This window comes from Nymphaea colorata, chromosome 6 (genome assembly GCF_008831285.2).
Source record: "Nymphaea colorata isolate Beijing-Zhang1983 chromosome 6, ASM883128v2, whole genome shotgun sequence".
NCBI classification, from domain to species: Eukaryota; Viridiplantae; Streptophyta; class Magnoliopsida; order Nymphaeales; family Nymphaeaceae; genus Nymphaea; species Nymphaea colorata.
In genome coordinates this window covers 21,891,769-21,915,682 of record NC_045143.1, presented here as the reverse complement: position 1 = coordinate 21,915,682, position 23,914 = coordinate 21,891,769, and the positions used below count along the sequence as shown (strand labels likewise).

Below are 23,914 nucleotides of genomic sequence, written 5' to 3'. Positions count from 1 at the left end.
GAGTCATGTTAGCATTTAGCCATTGGAGGAGTCGTCCTCCTCCTGGTTGCTTAGGCGTTCGGATAATTGCTTGGGGTAGTTCCATCCATACATAGGAATTAGCTAGTCCTATATTTTAGGTTAGATGCCAGGGAGTGAGGGTTTTAGGTAGGATAAATGTCAAATTTTGCTTGAGGTAAATTTGTATTTTTCATTTTTTATTTATGTAAATTTTATTTAGCAATAAATTAACATCGATTAACTTGGGACTTTTAGGTAGTGCATTTGTGGCATTAGTGGCTGGCACATTTTAGGAAGAGTTTTTTTTTCTTTTTCCTCTTTTCTCTTTTTTTGTAGGGATCGACCTCCTTAGTTTTTTCGTCTAAATTATGGGATCATTAGGGGTACAACACCTTTTCTTTTTCAGCAGCATATATTAATGTGATATATATATGGCCGAAAGTAGGATGCATTCTTGTATTTTATACGTGTATATTTGTGATCTCTGTTGCATGACTAATAGCTACATGACACCCACATGATAGAAGTGTGATTGTCTGCCATTTGGTTTATCATTTCTTGGTTGTTTCCCTTGATGAAGGGATGCAAGCATGCATCATTCAATTCATTACTGAATTAATATGCTAGCAAGAAGAATGGTTAAGTGCTTGACATGTATATATGTTGACTCATGTTAGCATGGGACTCATGTCCATCACATGCATATATTCATTCCTTCTTATTTAATTATCTCTGCTACGTACAATCCTGTCACTGAATGCGGTTTGTTCACGTATTAGATACAATGCATCTGACAGTGTTCTTGTGTGCTAACATGGAAAATGCATGGTTTCGATGCCTAATTTGAGGTATACAAATCCATAGCATGCATTTGGAACATGATACAACAATGCATGCCGCATAAAATTTATATATAAAACAAATGAAATTTTCTAAAATTTAGATATATATTTTTTTTAATTAAGGTGGGGCCAAGGCCCTGGCCCTACCTTGCTCCACCCCTACGGTATATGCTGTCTTTACATCTTGTGTACGGGCAGTATAAAGAGTTAAAAGAATAATAATATTAACATTAATAAATAGATGAACCAACAATGAACCAAGAGCAAACCGAGAGGCACGAACTGTGTGAAGTATATATATATAACACGAAGCCTATATTTTATTTTAGCTTCGTTAATTCCAGTCCCCTTAAAACTCCATTTTTTTTGCTCTCCTTGTTATGCACAGTTTCTTATGCTGTTGCCTTCCTCTTGTTCAAATAGGTTTAAAGTGGGGTCCTGAATAGGGCCGGAGGCAGAGGCCGTGGCCTCCCTTCCGTATTTTTAAAAATTTAAAATTTTAATTGTAAAATGTAAAACTTTTAATTTAACCTATATAAAATTTTAAAATTGTAGTTGAGTTTATGCAAGGAAAAGTATTGGCTGCGTCCGTTATCCAGAAATGTATAATAATAATAATAATAAAATAACAAACAAAATAAAACAAATTAGAAAAAAATGGTGAACTTTTATTTAACCATGGCTGAAACCCTCCGGCAAATATGGAAATAGGAAACTAAATTGTAGAAAAATAATAATAATAATAATAAAATATATGTGTACCATTGTAAGTACACTTGAGGCTCAGCACTCCATTGCACTTTTAGCTAAAGAAAATATACATTGGAGATAGGGGCCGAGCCAAGGGTGAGCTCATATGGGTTCAATAATATTTCAGTTCGTGTTAAAATTTAGAAACTTCAATTCGACCCTCTTCATGAAAAATTTCTGACTCCGCCTTGTTTAGAAGGGACAGAGTACTCGCCATGAATCAGCTGCATAAAGCTGCTATAGTGCCCACTGCTGTCTTGGGTAAGCCTTGAACTGTCTGGCTAGATAATTGGGGCTAGGCATCAAGCCAAGCTCGGTGGGCCCACTCCTGTTCACATAAGCACCCACCTGGCTCGGTTAGGTGATTGCTGGGCCCAATGTGGCAATGTCCAGCCCATTCGGTCAGGTTGGCTCAGGGACTTTGGGGTGTTGGGCCACACCCACTGTTGATACCCGACCTACAAAGTTAAATTTTTTTGAAAACAAACAATTTTAAAGACAACTTTCACGATTTAGAACAAAAAGGAGGCGTTCAATTAGAAACCTATGTCACCTGAGTGCGGGGTTCGGGTGTCGGTGCGGGTGCCGGCACGGCACATATCAAAAAATTTAGGTGCAACAGTAAGAATATTTATTATTATTATTATTAATTTATTATAATAATAATAATATGTATATAACATATATGACAAAATTGTCTATGAACCATAAAATTATTAAATAACAAGTTCAAAATTACAAATTTAAAATTTGCTAATCATTAATAAAAAACAAAAGCAGCACTGGGAATATATTGAAGTGGGGCGTAACAAAATCAGAATATATTCTATAATATATACTGTGAAGCTGCGATGCAGTGCAGAAAAAAAATCAATAAAATTTATAATATCAGTACAAAAAACAATTTATTTTGTGAAGTTGTGAAGAAGAAGGACAAAGAACAAGGCTTCAAGAAGACGAAGAAGAAGGACGAAAAAGAAGGATGAAGAAGAGGAACTGAGAAGAAGGATGAAGAAGAGGGACCAAGAAGAAGGACGGAAAAAAAGGGACTGATAAGAAGGATGAAGAAGTGAGACGAAGAAGAGGAAATAGGGGAAGAAGAAACAGAAAAAAAAAAGAAACTTGATGCTGCCAGACGGAGATGATGCTGCCGACGCTGGTCGCCGGATGGAGAGGTAGCTGCCGTGGAAGAGACGAAGGAGAGGTAGCTGCTGGTGGAAGAGACAGAGCAGCAAAGGGGCGAGCTAGGTCGATGCGGGTCAAACAAAGAGACGATCGCCGGATGAAGAGGTAGCTGCCGATGGAAGAGACGAGGAGAGGTAGCTGCCGGTGGAAGAGACAGAGCAGCAAAGGGGCGGGCTAGGTCGATGCGGGTCAAACAAAAAGACGATCGATTTAAAAAAAAAAACAAAAAAACCTTAAAAATTGGACCAAAATAGACCGACTTGTATATTTGACCGCACCTAACTCGAGTCAAACGCGACTCGAGTGCGAGTCGGAAAAGGATGATTTTAGTCGGGTGCGGTCAGCCTCACCCGACTCTTGTTTGACCGTTTGGGTGCGCACCGGGGGTGCACCCGCACCCGCATCACATCGACGTGTGTGCAAGGCCAAAATTGGTGCACCTTGGTTGGTTACATAGCTAGAAACCCCATGCGGGCACAAGTATCATATTTGAAAGTAGTGTTTCAGCTCGATTAAGTTGCATGCATTATTATGTAGAGATTAGGATACATTTTTTATAAAGGTATGTACATTTTAATTTTTTAATATTTTTATAATTTTGTTGTCTTTTTAAAAAATTTCTCAGTCTTACTTTAACAAGAACCCCTGTTTATGTCTTCACCCATTCCACTCTTCCAAACTTATTTTCTTTCTATTCTTTATTACAGCTGCACAAAGCTAGCTTTAGGTTTCATTGGACGGCAGAGTAAAATTTTGAGCGGTAAAATTATCGTGGAAAAAAAATCTATGGTAAAAAGTCGGACCTCTTCATGTCCAATTTTTTTTCAAGATAAAATTATTCTGATCTATCAAATTTGGAAGGGTAATTTTTCATGTGTTTGATTTAAATATCAAAAGTCCTAAGGGTAAATTTTTTATGATACACAGTAAAATCTTTGTGAATTAAACGGGGTCTTAATGACAACGGGTCAACTTTGTGTCCTCTAGATGAAAGCTGCCCATAAAACAAGCGGAAGTATATTTACTTTGGGTTAAGTGACTCAAAAAAACTGAAGTTTTCACTCAACCTCTCAATCCTATAGGGAAGTTTTCACCCAACCTCTCAATCCTATAGGGTACAACGTCTGCTTTGGTATATAAAGGTGTCACCCCCACTACACTTCAACTTATACATCGGTGACCTCTCAAATTGAGACTTGAAAAGTTCAAAACGGTGACTGGTGACCCTTTGTACGATCCAATTGTATCAACTTCCCTCAGCATAGAAATGTATATACTTGCATCCCACCAAAAATTCCGGCCGGTAAAGGAATTTTAAGGTGTCGTCAGGCTCGCTCCACCTGGCATGAGACAGGCCAGGCCGGTTGTTTTTTGAGCTGGGCTGGGCAGAGTTAGAATTTTTTTGGCCTAATATGCTAAAACGGCCCACGTCCAGCCTTTTTTTCGGCTGCATTCCTGGCCTGTGCTCAGCTTTAAAAGAAAAAGATAAAAAGATAGAGAAAGTGAAGATAAAATGACAGGAAAGTGATGACAGAAAATTCTGATGTTGAAGTGAGAGTGGAGTCTTTTAAAGCTTTTGTAAAAGAATTTTGAATCTGTTTCATCACCTTCTATGCTTTTCAAACAAAATAATGTTAATGCCGCCTCCCTTTGTTATGAAATATTTGCACAAAGAGGTTTTCGACTCCTGTTTTTCTCCAAACCTTGTAACTCATTCTTTTACCAAATTGTTTAGACATTGTTTTCTCTCAGTTCTTTATAACTTTATTCTTTGCATTGTTGATTTTTTTAACTTTAATTCTTTGTAACATTAATCCTTTGTTACTTTTTTTTGTGTGTTTTAGTTGCTTTGCAACGTTATTATTATTACATATTTTATGATTTAGTATATGCACATGTAGGGGCGGAACCAGGATTTTTTTCAAGAGCGGGTCAAACAGTTCAACCTCGGATCTGGATAGGGCCAAACTGAACCCAAACCTAAAAAATACATTACACAACTAAAACTTTTTAATTTTTTCAATTTTTTTTTTCAATTAGTTAGCATGGCCTAGGTGGGCCCCCTCTCCCTTCCTCCACCCCTCTGGACATGCAAACTACATGTGCAACGATCGTTATGTAAATCGCTAACAGTCATATAAATTGCGAGAAACATGCAAACATTTTCCTTCCCCTTGTGATGTTAAACCTAAAATGAAAATCTTCTTGTTTCTTGTTTCGGGAAGTTGATGCAGGCACGTCTGTTGATCAGTATTAATAACACTATGTGCCGACAGTACTCAGAGTACTGGTCAACACAAGGAAGGAGGATGTCATCGACGGCAGAGCCAAAATTATTCATGAGTCGGGCCAAATTAAAATTTTTAAATTTTGATTAGGGTTGAAAAATCATTTTTCAAAACTTTTATATAAATAAGCAAAAAAATTTAAAATTTACATGTAAATTTTTTAGAAAAAATATTTTGAGAGCCCAAGGGAGCCCTACCTTGCTTTGCCCCTACATGTCATTATCCTCTACAAATGCAGCTCGCTTGTCATCCTTCTCTGCCTCAAAGCTGGTTATGTGCACATCTCTAAAATATTATGCACAGTAATGCAATGACCAAAATACTTTAATTAAAATTTAAAAAAAAAAACTTAATTAAAAAGGTTAAAAAAAGACTCTGAAAAAAGTTAAAAAGTCTAAACTATATAAAATAAAAAAATACCCTCTCTCTTCTTTCGTGCATACTTGTTGCCCAACTAGATCGGCCTCGACCGCATTGCTTACGACGGAAAGAAAGAGGACAACCCAAATTTCATGCTTCTACTGACGCGAAAAAATCATCAGTAAATGGTAGGCAAATGCCAACAAATACTTTACTAATGGTTTGTACAAAACGTCAGTATTGTGCGATGTCAGTGAAGGCAAAGCATTATTGACGCACAGTTTATGCCAGAAATTGTTAATGGAACATCACTGGAACTGGTGGGCAGGTGAGCATTTACTGATGCGCAGGAAATGAGGAAACATCAGTGCAGTGTTGCAGGGATATCTGGAAAGAAAACTTCGCTTGCGTTCAGCCAGACATCAGTAAAGAAGCACCGGACATTAATAATGACTTTTTATTAACCCTCCTTCTGCATCAATAAAGATATTTGACTGTCATTGATATTATTATTATTATTATTGTATATATATATATATATATGTGTGTGTGTGTCTGCGTGTTTGTGTGTGTGTTCTAATGACTCTGACTATTCAAATTTATCCAACCATAAACCAGTATTGTCTATTTAAGATAAATGATTGAGAAAAAAAAATGCAAAAAAGTATGAACTAATACTGAATAACGAAAATGTCTACCACATTTTTCTCTTTGTTTCTCTTTTAACTCCATCATGTTAAATTGATGGGTCCTTATTGGCTGGATAGTTATTCTTTATTTTGTGTTGGTACAAAATTATGAAAATTTGACCTGCAAATTAAATTTAAAAAAATTTTGCAAATCAGCTGACTTAGTTTTATCACTCCTAAAATCTTAAACTTACATACGATTTTTTTTTTAATTTTTTGTACTCTTGGATATCACTAACTTATTAAGGTTCATTAGAAACAAAAAAAAAAATTACATCCACATAAGACCCATATCTGGTCCATGGATTTTAAACACAAACTACACCAAGGCCCCCTAAAACTACCATTGTTGGCCATCACAATTCTTAACAAGGAAATTGAATTCTCCCATACACGGGGAATTTGATCATCATATAAGGGAAATGAATTCCGTCCCTAGAAATATGGCATCCAATGTGCACAAAAATTTAGAAAGGAATCAGGTGAATCAAATTTTATAGAAAAAATTTGTAAACCAGTTTTCTTAAATTTGTGTATGCATTAAAGTTCCATCTAGGCTCTGGAACAACATGAATCTTTTCTTTATTCTTACGTCTTTGAACATCCTGATTTCTTTTTTCTGGTTAAATCTAAAGAAAAAGGGCAAAAATGAAAAAGAAACAGAGCTTAAGTGCAATCGACAGAACGTCGGACATCATGTGTGGAGGAGATTTGATTAGGTTCAGGGACTCGGCTATGTCATCGAGAATACGATGTCCAATCTGTCATCTGGATTCTATAGTGATTTGAAAACTATGTGATGTGATTCTAAGAAAACAGCAAAGGGCAGATTAAATTTTACGAAGTTTTGAAAATCAACAGTACCTTTGTGCATATCAGTTCATAAAATCTAATTTAGACATCAAAATTCCCTTCTTTCTGGAGATTTCAAGTTCAAATATTTAATAAAAAAAAAATTGAAAGTCCGAATCTGTGTATTACCTCATATGTCTATAAGGCATAACATAACAAGGGGGAGCCCGCGTGGGCCTGGCTCTACCTAAAAAAAATTATATGTAATTGTTTTATATAAAAGTTTTGAAAAATGGTATTTCGGACACTATCAAAATTTAGAAACTTTAATTCGGCCCTTCTCATGAAATTTTTTTAGCTCTGCCCTTAAACATAACGAACTCCTTTCAGCCACAGCGACTTTGAATGGATGAATGAAAGAACCTTTGGGCTTCTTTTGCGGGTGATTGATTGTTAACATCACTTGTTCACTTTCTGTCCAAGGCTTTTCAAAGAGGTAATTACAGTGCTTCAAATGGATTGGATCTAATCAGAAACCCTATTCTATGGACTTAATTTCTAAGCAAATTGATTCCAGTTGATAAAGCTACATCCAAAGTAAATCCCTGATCCAGTAATTGCCATTTCATTAATTGGTAATGGCGATATCAAACACGGATCCCTTAATTCCCTTGTTAAACAAACTATTACTGTGACCCAATGAGCAGCACTTGCTTAGTCCCGCATGGATCCAGATCCAGATCCAGGTCCGGCAGAGTTGGAATTTCCAATGGGTAACGTCGCCATTAGTTTTGGGAGAAACAAGGGGTTCTCTTCTTCATCTTCATCTCCCACATGCTTGGGCCGGGGAGGTTGGGCCCCGCTGCCTTTTAACCAAAAAGAAAAGGCCACGGATCACATGCAAGGTCATGTGCACGTACGTCTCCCTCACAATGCCCCTCCTAACATTGCCAGTAGGCCTGAATCCGGACCCGTGATATAAGATGACAAGAACACCCAACCCCTTGCTTTATAATATTTTATTACTTTAATATAAAATATTTTCCTTAATTGACAACTAAAAAGAAAAACTTTTATATATATATATATTCTAATGAGTTTGAAAGCGGTCCAACAATGGCCTAAGCCCACCTGCGTTTAAGGCTGCACTGGAACGCTGAGTTGGCGAGAGCATAACACCCCACCTCTTGCTTTATAATATTATATTACTTAATATAAAATATTTTCCTTAATTGACAATTAAAATGAAAAACTTCATCAAATATATATATATATATATATATATATATATATATATATATAAAATGAGGAGTTCGAAAACAATGGCCTAGGCCCACCTTGGTTTAAGGCTTTACTGGAATGCTGCGTTGGCGAGTTCTAAATAGTCAAAAGCATAACACCCACAAGAATCAAGCTGGCAATGTAATCGCAATGTACCCTCCAACTCAACTAACTAATTTATACCCCTTAGTTTTATATATTAATATGTGTATCACTTTATTAACCATCAAACAGGTTGATCTATATAATATTAGTTTACGTAATATATATATACAAGTTGGTGTTTTTTCAAACACTTTGTGAACATCCAGTTGTTGATTATGTGTATTAATTAAATGCGAAGACTTTGTGAACTAATTGCAAACCACTTAATCTACTTTGTTAATGGTTTGCAGGATGTTAAAATTTCGTATCTTGAAAAGATGAATCACAATTTACTGAATAAAAGAAAAACAACTTTGCTTGCATTAGTTGTTTAAATATCAAATAAGTGTATGAAAGAGCTTCTAGGTTAACCAACATCCGCCTCACATTTAATTTGAGAAAGAAAGTTTTCGCAAAATATGTAAATTGAGTAAGTATGAAGATTATGTGGTCTAATTTTATAGAAAAAAATGCAAAAGAATTGGTATAACATTGCCCAAGAATGAAGATTAAATGTAAAAGTATATAGCTAGAAATGTTGAAAATTAAAATATCAATAAAAAAATATGGCATGATGGTGTTCGGCTAAAATAAACTTTTGATTTCTTCATTAAAAAAAAAAAAACAAAACTAGTAATTGTGATATCATTCCCCCATTTCCCCAACAATGTGCTCAAAGCTTGTTGGGAGCCTCAAAAGAAGTGATGTCATTCCACAATGACCAAACGACTCAATATCAATAACCAAATATGCAAATCAAAATGTTATTTATTTAGTGTTCCTTGAGTACTTTTCCCTAATAAAGATAGTGTTTAGTATGTAAAATCCAACAGTATTTGGTGCAACATGTTTGCACATTATGATGCTGTTATAGGGGAAAATGTACTTGAACTACACATTTCACATAATATGACCCATCTCCAATAAAGAGATGGTACACTACTTAAACACTTCTTGTATCTTTATCCTAATTCCAACACAAAATATGTATGTGTGGATCACTCCAAGTATTATGAGACCTCCCACAGTAGTTAGTACCTTTTTCTAAGGAAGTATATCAAATACTCAGTCCAAGCATTTGATCATATCTCATGTAAGATATGCATCATTGGTTGCCTAATATTTCATGATGAAGTTGCAAGAAAGATTACATTACATTGAAGGGCCTATAACATGAAGAAGAAACTATTGCTTTTCACTTCCCAAACATATCAGTGTATAGAAGTAATAGAGAAATTTATGAAATTATAAGCTTTTTACTAATTAAAATAGTTATTAAAATGTTAACCAAACCCAGAAAACTCTAAAATGTATTAAAATGATTTTTTTAAATACTGTGATAGTTTTCTGACATTTTTATTCTGGCAGTATATTCAAAAACATTGAAACGTTGCAATATTTTCCCATTTCCTTTGCTTCACTTGTTTTCTGTAACTTTGTCACAACAGACAAAATATCACAAATATTTGTTACAGGAATAGATACACAATTGTCTATTCAAAATTAGCTGAAGAAGAAACTCACTAATACTAGAACCTGCCTAGAAGCATAAGGAGAAGAAAGAAAAATGCATATACTTGTTGTTTCTATGCGCACCAAAAAAGCTTGATTGACCCGACCCTATGAGTGAAATCCGTGGATCTAAAGTGGATACGATATGACATACTTTTCTTCATGTAGCAAAATACCCATAGTAAAATTCATGCTTCATCAAACTAAAGATCGTATGTCAAACATAAAATTCACATACAAAATCTTTATTTTTCCTTTTTCTATTTAAGAATAAATAAAATTTAAGATAAGTGAAAGGTCCAATATTAAATCCATGGTTCTCAAAATCCTGATGATTTTAGACTGGGCAACCGCATGCCCTTGAAGAGACTAACAGAATAATTTCTTGAATGCTTTTCAAGACTTGCAAATCACTACATTCAGAGCATACATCATTGTCTACAATGATTTTTATTGAGATTAACTTATAAATGCGATTGCAAAGAATGATGGATTAGGATTAACAAAACAGTTAAGGCTTGACCTTTCTTGGCAAAGTCTTGTATTGTTTTGATTTTGAAACTTTTTGAAGGAACTGGGTTTGAATCGAACAGCGCTTTTTACTTCTTTATAAGAAGAAAAGAAGAAACTTTCTTAAACAACTCTTTGTCTTTCTACCCTTTCCTTTCATGATTGGTCCTTCAACAGAGAGACTAAAGGTGCCATTTGATAGAGGAGTCATGAGTAAGCACGTATTATAGGAATAGTTAACATAATTCTCATATATCATGAGCACCAAGATTTTTTGGCCGAACAACGCTCAAGTCACCAGCACAGGTCTTATGTGGGTGTCTCCTATAATTTTTTAAATCATCATAATATAATTTTAAATTCTTCTAATGGAACTTTTTGATGGGTTGATGTGGGTAGTGGCCCACAGACGTATCTCCGCCACTGATGATGACAAGTGGGCATTGACCCTAAGTAAATAAATAGTATTGCAACTCCTTCTACTTCCCGCATTTTAGGGAAAAAAAAATTAAACATATGCTTTTGAAAATTTTTAACTTGGCACATGTTAAAATTTTGAAAATTGTTATTCGGCCCCTTTATAAATTTTGAAAATATTTTTTCTTGCTCCGCCCCCCCTGCTTGAAAGTATGTTGAATTATGATCTCCTTCAACCTTCTTCTACGTGTAAATAGAACAACCCTTGAAAACAAATGAGGTAACAAAAATCAAACCAGCTTGCTCGAGTTTCATTGATTCGGGTACATGTAACTTGAACACAACTCATTTATAAGCTCAACCTGGAGTTCAACTCCTTTACAAATAAGTCAAACTCAAGTTGAGCTAAACCGAGCGAGTTCAAGAAGGTCGAGTTGGCTCCATTCATTGCACCCTAATCAAGAGTTCTTCGTTTTTCTTGTATTTGATTATGTAGGCATTCACCGAATTGTTTTGATGAGTAGATAGACAATTTTATTGCCCAATGACTTTGAGAGTACGTCATTATATCATTACTCTAAGATTATTATTTCATGCTATTCTCCAATGTTCTAACTCAATTTTTTGTATATTTTAACTGCATCAAAAAAGAAAAGAATGATATCGCAATTTATAAGTTGATAAGCCTAACATAATAATATCTTAAACTCGTATAAGAAACAGTATACTAAATTGTATGTTTTTTATTCTATATTCAGGATATATAAAAGATTCAACAATACAGTTGGGTTTGTAGAAAAAAAAAACTGCCTGCGTGCTGCAATGAAGGATCCAGATGGCCGAACAAATAAAAAAAAAAAAAAAAAAAAAAAAAAAAAAAAAAAAAACTTCTTAAGCTGCAAGTTTGTCATGCATGTTCAAATAAAAATAAAAAAAAAATCCTTTGAATAAGTCATGCAATTCAAGGGAAATCAAAAGTTTTTTTTTTCCTTACACAAAAAGATATTTCTGTCAGTGCTATTCAATTTCATCCATAGTTGAACATCTCATGAAATTAGAAGATGAGATCTTTACACCTTTATAGGAGAACCAATTATTGCAAGTTCCACAGTTGGAACCGGATCCGATGAACATACCACTGACAGTAAGTGGTTTGGATCTGCAGGAAAGCTAGCACGGTCCAGATCCGACTCGCCCCACATTGGTTCCTCAAAGCTGGTCCGGGTCCATGAAGACCCTGAATGATCCAGATCTGGGTTCAAATTTAGATGCCAGGAACCCGTCCACTTCTCGCTTTACCTTTGACCGGGAACTTGTTCATCCAGGTAAATACAAATACGATCCGCAATTTAGATCCAGAGGAGCGGCTCACCTGAAAATGATTGGATCGGGTCCGGATTGAACCTACCGATCCGCCGAATTGGTAGCGAAGGGAGGATATTCAGCTTGGCAGGGGCTCGATTCCTGCTTCGTCCTAGCTGGCAGATTGGAGAATCCACACATGCTGCCAGCTGTCGTGAAACAAGTACTTTCAACCGAAATTACCAAAATATCCCTCTTTAGGCTTAATCAGACTAAAACAATCCTGAGTTCTACTTCTACAATGACCAAAGAGTCCTCTCACACAGATAAACAGAACGAAATTGTCCTTTTGAGTAAAAGTCGAAAACACCCCTTCTTTTTTTGTCTCGACAATTGCAATGCTTTTCACAACAAGAGGGGAATCCTATATAGGATGATACGGGTCCGACTACTAGTACCGGAAGCAAGTGAGAACATGGTAATTTTGAAAATTATGAATATATGATGATATATATATATATAATTCTAATATATATATATATATATATATATATATATATATATATATATATAGTAAAAATAGGTGAGCAAAACACAAAACATGTGAAAAAAAAATATTTTTGAAGAATTTATATAATGCTTTTTTAATCAATATCTAAAATGCAAAAAACTAATGTCTATCTTTTAAATAAAAAAATGTAAGAGTCTACACAAATGGTAGAGTCATTTTGCCGTATCCATGTGACCTAACCCGTAAGATGATCAGAAAAAATTCTGATTAGGATTACAAAGTAGGATACTTTTGGCAAGAAAATCTTGAGAATTGAAATTTAAATCTTTATAATAATATGCAATATTTGAATAAAAAAATGAAATTGACAGTAATGTATAACTAATAATGCAAATAATATTAAGTTTTCAAAGTATAAGAAGATTTCCCGAGTTAGTAGTAGGTTTAAAACTTGACGAATGTTTAGGAGCTATAGAAATTAAGAGATTCTCCCAATCAAATAACAGAGTTTTTGGAAATCGACCTACATATGCGATTGAATAAGTATTTGAAAACTCATAAGGTTAGATTTTGTACCACCAAAAATAAAAAAATAAAAAAAAAAACGGTTACATCAAACCCAGCCTGTTGACACCCTCATTTGTCCCCACAAATGGAACAAAAGCCACTTTTCCGGTCAATCATCCTTGACGTCGTTATTTATTCGTGTTTGAGTGGGCACCCTGCCAGACTTTTTTCACCTCACCAATCAAACACGGCGGCTACTTGCTCATCACCAGACCAAAAAAAAGGAGTCAATCGGACTAAAAGGGACAACAAGATGGGACCATTTTCATGAAGCCTCTAACTAATTTCTGTTATAAGAGAATAGGAAATGGGATCTAAAAATGCGGCACGCCGGCAACCCAGTCAGTGGATAATATAAGCCCAAAATTCCAATACCCTGAAATGGCGCATGGCCCGTTGAAATCCTGTGAACAACCCAAACCCCTCCATGTGGTAGCATGTAAAATCGTGTACTTTTCTAATTTTAGCTTTAATTTTCAACAAAAATTTTCTTCTTTAAAAAATGGTTTTTTTTTTTTGGTTTATATTCTATGGACTTTTTCTTTTCTTTCTTTGAGAAGTGTGGATTTAAGATCAAACACTTCCCCCTCTTTAATTCAAACATGTAAAATAAAGATCTTAACTTTGGATCTTAGATCTGACCTCTGATGCTTAGTTTGATAAATTATGAATTTTATGGTGGATCTTTTTTATCACATTAGTAAAAACATACCATGCCAGATCTGAATTTCAAATCTCGATTATTCAAATCCCCCCCCCAAAGAAAAACACAAGAATAACATTTTTTGGGTAAAAAGATATCAGCCCCTTCCAGATCCACATTGTCATAAGTTGTTCAAAGCATAACACAAGAAGCCTCAAAGGTTCAAAGACATCATCCCCTGCCATCCTCTTCCTTGGTAAAAATAACATTTTTTTAATTATAATTTATTTTTTAATTTATAACTCTGCCAAGCTAGCATTTAACATTGGCCTTTTGCCCAAATTAATAAGCAATAAAAGGAAACCCAAAAAATCTGAATGTGTATAACGCTAGGTCTTATAGGAAGTGCTTTTTGTCTCTGTTCTCCATCGACTACTCAAATGTGAAATAAATCCCTTGCAAAAGAAAAAACCAAGAAGTTTTCAGGGCTTTGTAAACTCTCTATCTCACTCTTTCCTCTCTCTACATTGGAAAAAGAAAATATTTTGTTCCCGCAACTAATTTCTTAAGGGCCCGTGATATGTCGTGTAGCCATGTAAATAAAATTTAAATTTTTGAATTTTTTTTTTGCCCATTAGACTTGGGATGAAAAAAGTAAAGTTGGGTTGGTTTTCAAAAAGTTTTTTTTAGAAATTTCTTTTTATCTCAAGGGTGGGAAAAAATTTCTAAGATGAAAAACTTACCTTGGATTCTCAAGCAATGCTTAATCCAACTATTTTGTTTTTTCTTGTTTCGTTCTTATGAAACTGAGAAATTTGATTTTCTAAAAAATAAACCCAACTACAACAAACACAAAAAAGTTTTGAAAATTTGGATTTTGTTTCCATTTTCTCAATTCTTTAAATGAATTTATGAAAACTTCTTTCCAATTTCATATTTTAAATGCACCAGACGGCCCCTAAATGTTGCGGAGTCCTTCAGCTTTTGGGCATAATTAATTAAATTAAATGTGTAAAAATATTCTTAAAATGACATTTTTTTGTTATTAAAAATATAAAACACGTTGGGGTAAAAGAGACATGAAGGACATAAAACTCCCACCCCCCCCCCACTTTGGAGGTAAATCCTTTTCAAATTTGAATACGATAACAAAGTCTCAAATATGATTTGGATCTGGATCTCGAATCTGTTATCAACTTTCGATCCGTAGTGCTGATAAAATTTTCCTTTGAAATCAAATCGCATTTTGTGAGACAAGTAAAAAAAAAAAATGAACGGTTTTCAGTGCTCCACTGCCGAAGGGTGTTTTCGTAATTTAATGCTGGAAGAGAATAATGATTCGAGGGATATCCGTCATTTCTTTTGAAACACGGGTGGTTTGGTAACTTGACCAAAATTTATATATAGGAGAACGGCAGCTTGCCGAGAAAGGCGCCCTTCGCTCTCTCTCCGTCACTCGATTTTCTTCTCCTTCCGCGGAGAGAGCTCGGAGGAAAGAAGAAGAGGAGGGAGGGGGGAGGAAGAGGAAGGAGGCATCCCTCGGATTCTCTCTCTCTCGAGTTTCCTTGCTCAGATCTGCGGGACACCCAGCGGGTTTGCGTGAGGAAACTCGTCGCTCTAGGTGAGTGGTCTCTCTGCATTGTTCGCCTTTCTTCTCCCCTCATGTTTTCTGGGCTTTCCGTCGTTATAACCGCGGAGATCTGTATTTTTTCTAAGATTCTGGTCCTCATGCTCCATTTCCGACCCACTTCACTGGCCGAATCAAATTTCACTGCGAGTTTTGGCTGCATTTTGGGTGTTTTGCCCCGGAGAACAGTTCTTTTCAAAAATAGCATTCTTCTTTGTTGCTCATCAGAGTCTTATTTGGAGATCGTCTTATTCCTGGTCTTGCTTCTTGGTTTTGGTGCTTTTTCTTGGGAGGATTCACTGTTCGGGGTTTGGTTTTGTTGTATTTCAACAATGCGAGTGGGCTTGTTAAACGAGAATTTTGGAAAACGTAAAATTTATGCTTGATATTTGTCTTTGCGTATAAACATTTCCTTGTTCATTTTGTGGTTTTTATTTGTTTTTTGATCTCCTGCATTCTCACGTTTTTCGTCTAATTGTGAGGCTTTTTCGTCTTTCATTTTTTTAACTTTTCTTTCTTTTCCTTTTTCCGTCGTAGGTGATTTCTTTCTTTATTTCGTTCAAATGGATTCTCTTGAGATTTAGGTATCAGAAAGGGTTTGAGATAGGGGAAGGACGCTCTTCTCCTATGACGGACCTCAAATGCACGATCGGTGTGTGTGTATGTGTCTATGTGTTTATGTTTTCCGCCGAACTGCTACACTTGTGAACCTTCCCTTGCATGCCCACGATGAAAGGAAAAGAAACGGAACTTAGGAAAGAAGAAAGAGGACAAGTGGTCCAGAAGTTGCGAATATGTGCAAGTGGTCCAACTTGACAGGTAGTTTACCTCTGTTTGACAGGAAGGGAGGGTCCCTGCCGTCATTTCCTTCCCATTATTTGGTTTTAGTAGCCTTCTTGGGATCAGTGGCGTGGCCCACTTGGTCGAGGACTCTTTCAGATGGACTGGGCTCCTTATCTTCTTGGACATGAATGGACTTTATGATGAACTAGGTGTACTACCATCACAAATTGATGTGCCACAGAATGGGGCATCTGTGCGCATGCAAGGGCAGTTATATTATTGTTGGAAACATAAAAAAAAGATGTAACTGACGGTGGACCCCACGCCAAAGTAAACAGATACGAGTTGTTTGATCTGTTAAAAGTTATATGAACCCGTCGGTAGGACTGGATGGAGTCATATAGAATGAGAGGTTCGTTGTTGAAAAGGTACAACAGATTTAGCTAGTTAGATAGAATAGTTTGTTATTCTATAACTGTTCCTTCCATTGTTCGTCTTGGACCTTTAAGGCGTTGTAATTGTTGATGTCTAGGGGAAAGTTGGAAAGTGTCTCCTTTCTGGAGATCAAAAGTTTCATCTCTGGTGACTACAAATAATTGCAATACTATGTCTTATAGCATAAAATATCAATGGTATCATCTCTATCATTAATTGCATCAGTGATACTTCATGAGTTTTTTATGATAAGTTTGGTATGATTAGATTGTGCCATACTCATTTTTAGCCATAACAAATAGGTTCACATTTTCTCCCAATTCCATTCTCTTAGATACTGTTTCTGCTTTATCTTCTTTCCTACGGTTGGTGAGTGTGGCCATTTGCTCAAGAATCCTTTTATGTGTAGCCAAGTCATCTGAAAATGGCCTGGTGTATTTTTTTACTCTGTTCTTGATGCGATTTCAGGATCATTTTTTTTAATGTTCAGAAATCTATTGCTTGATTTTTTTCAGATCTGGCATTTTCATCATATAATTTGAATTTTGCTAATTTTGTTTGTCATTGTGTTCGGGAGAGTGCTGTCTACTCTAGAAACGATATAAGGTCTTTTATGATGGATTGTTCTTGATGTGGTACATAGTGTTTGGAGAAGATTTTGTAGATCTCCTCAGTGTTATCTGTATCATACGATAGGGAGCCGTATTATAATCTTATAGGTTGGAACAACTTATGCAGTACAGACATGATGCACAAAGGGCTTGTTTTTTTCGTGACTGTATCAGCTGTACCTTATCCCATGGCCCTCCATATCGTACAATACAGCTGATATAGGTCATATTTTATTATATGGGTCTGTTTTTCAAAAGGAGGTTTCACACCATTTTTGCTTTCAACGTTTTTAAGAGCTATGGGAGGGGGAGTTTTTACCATTTTATGGAGAAATCATCAAAAAATCATCTATTTAAGAGAGAAATCGCTGGTTTGAAGGGATGATGGTGAAAATGGAAAAGATGATGATTATTGTATTGATTTATGATAACCATGACGTTACTTTTCAATTCTCATTTGACAGTGAACGATTACAAATAATATGTTTTGCTGTGATGTAAAAGATTTTAAAGTTTAAACGTTATTATTTTATTAATGTGCCATTACTTATGTATGATGAATCAGGAATGTTCATTATCTGTATGATGCGTTTTTATTATATATATATATATATATATATATATATATATATATAACACTCATTTCCTTGATTTTTCAATATTTTTGCTGATTTTTTTCTCTATTTTCAAGATTTATTCTGATTTTTTATGAACTAAAAATAATTTTACGATATGCTTACGGTGCGTGTATAGGAACTATAGGTTGGCATGACTGATTATGATGTACCTTTTACAACATTGATCTCCTTTATGTTGTTGTAGTACTTGGTGATGAAGCTATTCCTTTCATTTTCTGACTTGGACCTTTTACATGGTACAGAAACATAATAAGGTGCAAAGCATGGTTGTACAGGGTTTTACAGTGGATCTTAATAAGGCTCTGGTATTTCAGGTAAAAAACTTCTGTAGCATGTGCTTCGTGCTTTTGCTACTGGTGGATGGTGTTGCTTTTGTGATTTTTTTTCGTCTTTTTTTGGAGTTTTAACATATGCATGTGATCTTCGTGCTTTGTTCATAGGAATCTGTTCTTAAACATTCAATTACCAAATTCAAGTAGGCATCTGGGGTTCTTGACATTACCAAAGGCAATAGGCCAAACTTTTAATATTTTCAAGCACTAACCAACAAAAAAACCTTTGATACAAAAATATAATGAAGGACTTGGTTCTTCAAAAATGATAATTTCTTGATCTATTGTTTGGAAAGCATGGCTTCTAAGGTAGAAGATCAAAATTATGAATGGTTGCTGTCATGTGGACAGCAGGAGGGAAAACAAATTTCCCTTGTATATTTGACATCATAAATAATTTTGATGGGTAGAACCTGCATTTCAGCATCTAACAAAGTCCATAAGTGATGGTGTCTGCTTGCTCTGAAGGAGGTTCATTTACTTTCAGCAGCATCTTAGGTGGCTGACAGTTCCACATTTATGTTTACATCTGATAATAAGGAGGGGCTTACTTTTTCAACTTGAAGAAATATTGGTCAGCTGAATCTGACTTTTTTTTTTTAAATGCAGCAGACTGTCCCAAATAAATCAAATGTATTGTCCTCAAATAACATCTTTGTGTTGCATTGTTTTGGAAATGGCTTGATTTGATGCTTGGCCTTTAAATAATGTTTCTAGGTTATTTTACTAGGCTAGATTTCAACTTGTACTACATGGAACTTGTTGATATGCATTTGCCTTTATTGTTTTACATTTCATTTTTTTGCCTGTTTACTAGTTGCTCAGTAATATGGATTGACCTCTATCATGGTTCTTACATTGGAAATTTGTGTTAACAATTTAATCTTTTGTAGGTTGGCCATCTTGGAGATGCTTACCAGGAATGGGTACACCAGCCAATTGTATGCACAGAAGGGCCTCGCTTTTTTGACAATGAGATATTGGAGGTACATCTCTCTCTCTCTCTCTCACACACACACACACACACACATATTTGCTGGTTTTTCAAGAAAGTGTGAAGGGAAAAAAGAAGAATGATAAAAAATGGAAGAATCAATGGCATTTCAGAAAATCAATAAAATGAAAATGTTGCTTACTTATTATACACTTTTTATTCTTTTTCCCTTTTCTAAGAAACAATTTAATATAGTTTAGTTTTTTTGATGTTTCTTTTAATAGTTTTACTAACTATGGATTTTGATCAATGTTTTTTAAGAAAAGTAGTTGAAAACTCAAATTTTCATGGTCTTTTATATTATATTTTAAAATTTTGAAATACTTCCGGAGAAAAAACATATTTATTGTTTAATACCTGTGTAAAACCTTGGTGATACTCGAGAATGATTTTTTTCTGTGGCAGTGGTTCTAAAAAACTCACCATGCCATTGTGGTTGGATTGCTCAAATTTATAAATCCGACGTGTAGATTGGATTTTAGAAGGGCCTGAAAAATTAACCAAAAGTAAAAGCAATGGTCTAGGTTGATAATGTCTTCAAGTCTGATATATACAGACCATTTACCATGTCTTTTCACACACATAGATTTGGGCAATGGCTGACTGACTGTCATAAAATGTTCATGAGCAGTAATTTACCTAGTGGCTTTCTTTCTTCATGGTTGAAGCTTTCATTTGTTAGATCCCTATACACTTGACCTCTAGTTTAGTACTAAGAACAACATGGTAGGTTTATGGTGTTTCAAAATTCATTCATCTTCCTAAATCATCAAAGTAAACATGTTTTTAAAATACACTAGAATCCCCAACGGTCAAGGTCCTATTTGAATAGATTTTCAAATTTCAAAAAGAAAATGATGAAAACCACTTAATTGCTGGAGTAATTGGTTGTAGCTATTTGTAATTGTACCTTTTCACTCATACACAGATGCATGCATCTCTGTATGTGCTTGTATGACTTCAAAGTAGTTCTATTAAGATTAGTTGCATTTGACTGATCGAAATAATCAAACCACCCCAATGATATGCTAAAAAAAATTATTACTTTCCAAATTCTAATTATAAGTGCACTTATTTTTAAAAATTACATTTAAGATTTTTTTTGGCCTTCAAGAGGGAGGACTCAGTTTGCTTCTTAGCGTGGCTATATATTGCTTTTTTAAAAAATAATGCTCTGTGGGGATGTTTGAATAATTTCAGTTAGCTGAGCTGTTAAAACTTAAAAGTCGAACATGACAGCATGGATATATTTGCCTTCATGCGTTTCTCTTTGCTTATTAATCTGACATTTTTGTTTGTAATATTTCATGACTGCACTGTCCACTGAATGCAGTTCTTGACAAAGACAGCATGGTGGGTGATTCCAGTTACTTGGCTTCCTTTTGTCTGTTACTTCATAACGAAATCCATTTCACTGGGGCATACACCATTACAAGTAGCCTCCATGGTTGTTGCTGGAATCTTTGTGTGGACTTTGATAGAGTATACACTGCACCGCTTCCTTTTCCACATAAAGACAAGAAGTTATTGGTGAGTGTGATTATTTTATCATGTAGTTGCTAAAATTTCTATGGCACAGTTCTTTATATTTCTCTTCATATAGGGGAAATACCATGCATTATCTTCTGCATGGTTGCCATCATAAGCACCCGATGGATGGTCTTCGCCTTGTCTTCCCGCCTGCAGCAACAGCTATTCTACTTTTTCCAGTATAAACTCTTCCTAGTTCCTGTTTTTTCTTGTTTTCTATTTATGAATATTTCTATATTCAATTACTTGGTATTTTTTTTCTTAGTTCTGGAATCTAGTGAAGCTTATATCCACTCCTACCACTCAACCTGGCTTATTTGGAGGCGGCCTTTTGGGCTATGTCTTGTATGACATCACACACTACTACCTGCATCATGCTCAGCCTTCACAAGAGGTGCTGAAAAATCTCAAGGTAAATTTATTTATACTGGTTGGGGATATTTGGTTGGCAAAGATTCTACTCATTAAATTGAGTGTAGTAACCAGACCTTGATTTTGAGACAATTGTCAAGGTCAAATGAACAAAGCACCCTTGTCCACAGCTCCTCTCTTGAGCCCAGGTAGACTTGGGATCATTGAGATCGGTGCCAGAACTTGCTTTTTTGCTGAAGTGTGCATAAATTTCACCTGAGAATCAGATACAACGTATCACTATTCTTGACTTCCATACTCAAGGATTTAATCGAAACCAAATTCCTTCCATATATTTTGCCCGGCTTGTTTATTGGCTTTTAAGCCAATGAGAATATCTTCTTGATTGTACTCTCTTGTTCTTGCTTTTTTTTTTTTTTTCTGGTAAATGTTTTCACAACGATCCATATACAGGCACTAGCTGTTGATCAGGGATTTTCTTGATGTACACTGATCCATATTTTTATCTCAAAAAGGAAAAAAAATGGCCTGAACAGCTTACCTGTTGATTGCAGAAATATCATCTGAATCATCATTTCAGAATCCAGAACCGGGGGTTCGGGATAACTTCTTCATTCTGGGACAAGGTTTTTGGAACTCTGCCCACAACAAAATCAGCGGACAAGCAAAGGTGATCAGTTATGAGCTGTCAAATTGGCAAATGAGCTTGCATGACAATCCAAGGTCTCCCTTCTCCAGATTTTTCCCTCTTTCTCAGTTTGTGTCCATTCCTTCTCTTGTATAACCTCCGGTGAGATAGATTTTTCGTTGTGCAGTGAGTTTAATGGGTTATGTTGTATAAGACTTTCCAATAGTGAATTTATTTGTTGGTTCAATAGTTTGTTTTTAGCTCTAAGCTGCATGCCTGCGACATAATCCTGGGATTATACTGTTGTTGCGTGCACATGTTCTTCAATAGCAGGTAAAACGGAAAAAAATAAAAAAGAAAGTCAGGGAAAAAAGCTCCTATCTGGCTTTAGATTCCATAATCTCTTTTCAGGATAAAGTATCAGAATTTTTGGTCTTCATTGAAAGAAAAGAACGGGTCTCTCCTGGATATATGTGTGCTGCTGGTAGCAGTGTCTCATCTTAATGGTTGCTCGTCTCTGCTGTCTTCGGTTTCCTAGTAAATGCTGGCTTCTCTTTCAACTTTCTAAGCATCACCAAGGTTTTTTCGCTTCACAAATATAGCACGATGAGATCTAGTAGACTGCCAACGAAGCACATCGCTTCAAAGTTTGTCTACCTGCTCGACTCTTTATCCTTTCAAGTGAGTCTTTTAGCGCTTCCTGTCCTATTTACTTGGCCTTGCGTCCCTGTCGTGCGCATTCTCTTCGTCCTCCCATTTGAACACGTTCCGGAGAAATAAATAAGCATATTTTGGTGTCCAAGAGAACATCCTCATCTGCACACCTCTCAAACAAAAGCATATTTCATATTTTGCTGGAAAAAAGAAAGGTCTCAAATTTATATCTAAAATCATAGACTATGGGATTTCAGCTTCAATTACAAAAAGTCATCTCATAACCTTGCCAGCTTGATACGTTGGAAAGAAATTGCGGAGATTCAAACTCTTACACGTCTAATTTTGATTTCTGTGCCAATCTTCTACCCACGTGAATGAACTTATATTCTTTTTAGAATTTTTTTTCCTTTCCTGAACGTCTTAAGAGTTTTCTTCGTGAGAAATACCTCAAGTCACGGATATGTGCCTAACGTTTCTTATGACAAGTACAAAGAGGGCGTTTGATTTGACATCTGCTCATGAGAACTTCAGTAAGCTGGGGAGCCACTTGAAGTACTTGAGCCTCCGTCTTGCTCTTTGAACTTTCCTGGTAACTGGGCATTATCAGTAAGCATTAATGATGTGTCACTATGAGTTTACAGTTTCAATCTTACGGTCCCACTGCTTTTGACATGGGTCTTATCAACGCCGAACTAAAATAGCTAATCAATGGGAAAAAAAATAATCAAATTGATCAGAAAACCCTCAGAGAACGCTTCGTGCTTCAGTTGACCTATTTATTATACGTAAATTTGTTGGACAAATTTTCTTAGTTATTAAAGCTGAGATATAGCATTTTTATTTCAAGCCGCAAAAATTAAAATTTTCTTTCGTAGAATTAAATGCTCGCTAATGACACAAAGGCTTGGGGAAAACGTTTTACTAAACTTAGCTATTTGTTTTCGATTTTCTAATTCTTTCGACCTACCTTTTCTGAGTTTTATCCTGTTGGATTTGACTCTATGAATAAAAGATGTCGAAGCCCAACATCTGGTGGCTACCTGTGACTAGCTTAAGTGAAATAGCCATCGTTATGATTAGGGATAGGTTACATGAGGATTCTATTACGGTGTCGGCAAAGAAGGAATCAGGTAATACCGACCTGTTTTTACACAAGGAAACTTGCGTCAAAAGCCGGACCAATTAGCCAACCACTTCCTCAAGTTTCAGGTGGAAGCACTTTTTGGAGACTGGCAGATCACAAGAAGATGATGAGAGCTTGAGAGCCCGTTTTGAGATCGGCCAGCCCGACATGCTTTATGCACGAAACGAGATCAAATGAACAGAATGCAGACCATATGAGCTGAAAGCTAAACGGGCGATCCACCTTGATTCTTCTATCAGCATCAGCAATAGGAAAGTAAAATGAAATGATGCGCTGCCCGGATCATAAAAAACTATGTTTCCAATCCGAAAAGAATGCAATACCAGTGATTGAATTTGTTATTAAATTTTAGGTGTTGCCAACTCCAAGT

The 23,914-nt window shown here is 35.6% G+C and overlaps 1 protein-coding gene across 1 annotated transcript; it reads left to right on the top strand.

Moving 5' to 3' along the window:
• The first annotated feature begins 15,218 nt into the window (after positions 1 to 15,218).
• Positions 15,219 to 21,990, top strand: LOC116255392 (dihydroceramide fatty acyl 2-hydroxylase FAH1-like). The gene is made up of 7 exons (XM_031631193.1): positions 15,219 to 15,414; positions 18,130 to 18,201; positions 19,113 to 19,205; positions 20,547 to 20,743; positions 20,817 to 20,922; positions 21,009 to 21,155; positions 21,670 to 21,990. Exons 2-7 carry the CDS (start codon positions 18,151 to 18,153, stop codon positions 21,787 to 21,789), a joined length of 714 nt encoding a protein of 237 aa, XP_031487053.1. The 5' UTR covers positions 15,219 to 15,414; positions 18,130 to 18,150; the 3' UTR covers positions 21,790 to 21,990.
• The last annotated feature ends 1,924 nt before the right edge of the window (positions 21,991 to 23,914 follow it).

What these genes read in the sequence shown, in the direction of transcription:
- LOC116255392 (XM_031631193.1), top strand. Translation starts at nt 18,151, where the DNA reads ATGGTTGTACAGGGTTTTACAGTGGATCTTAATAAGGCTCTGGTATTT. An exon ending in TTGACAATGAGATATTGGAG is followed by an intron (nt 19,206 to 20,546) that starts GTACATCTCTCT and finishes CACTGAATGCAG; the next exon opens with TTCTTGACAAAGACAGCATG. An exon ending in CAGCTATTCTACTTTTTCCA is followed by an intron (nt 20,923 to 21,008) that starts GTATAAACTCTT and finishes TTTTTTTCTTAG; the next exon opens with TTCTGGAATCTAGTGAAGCT.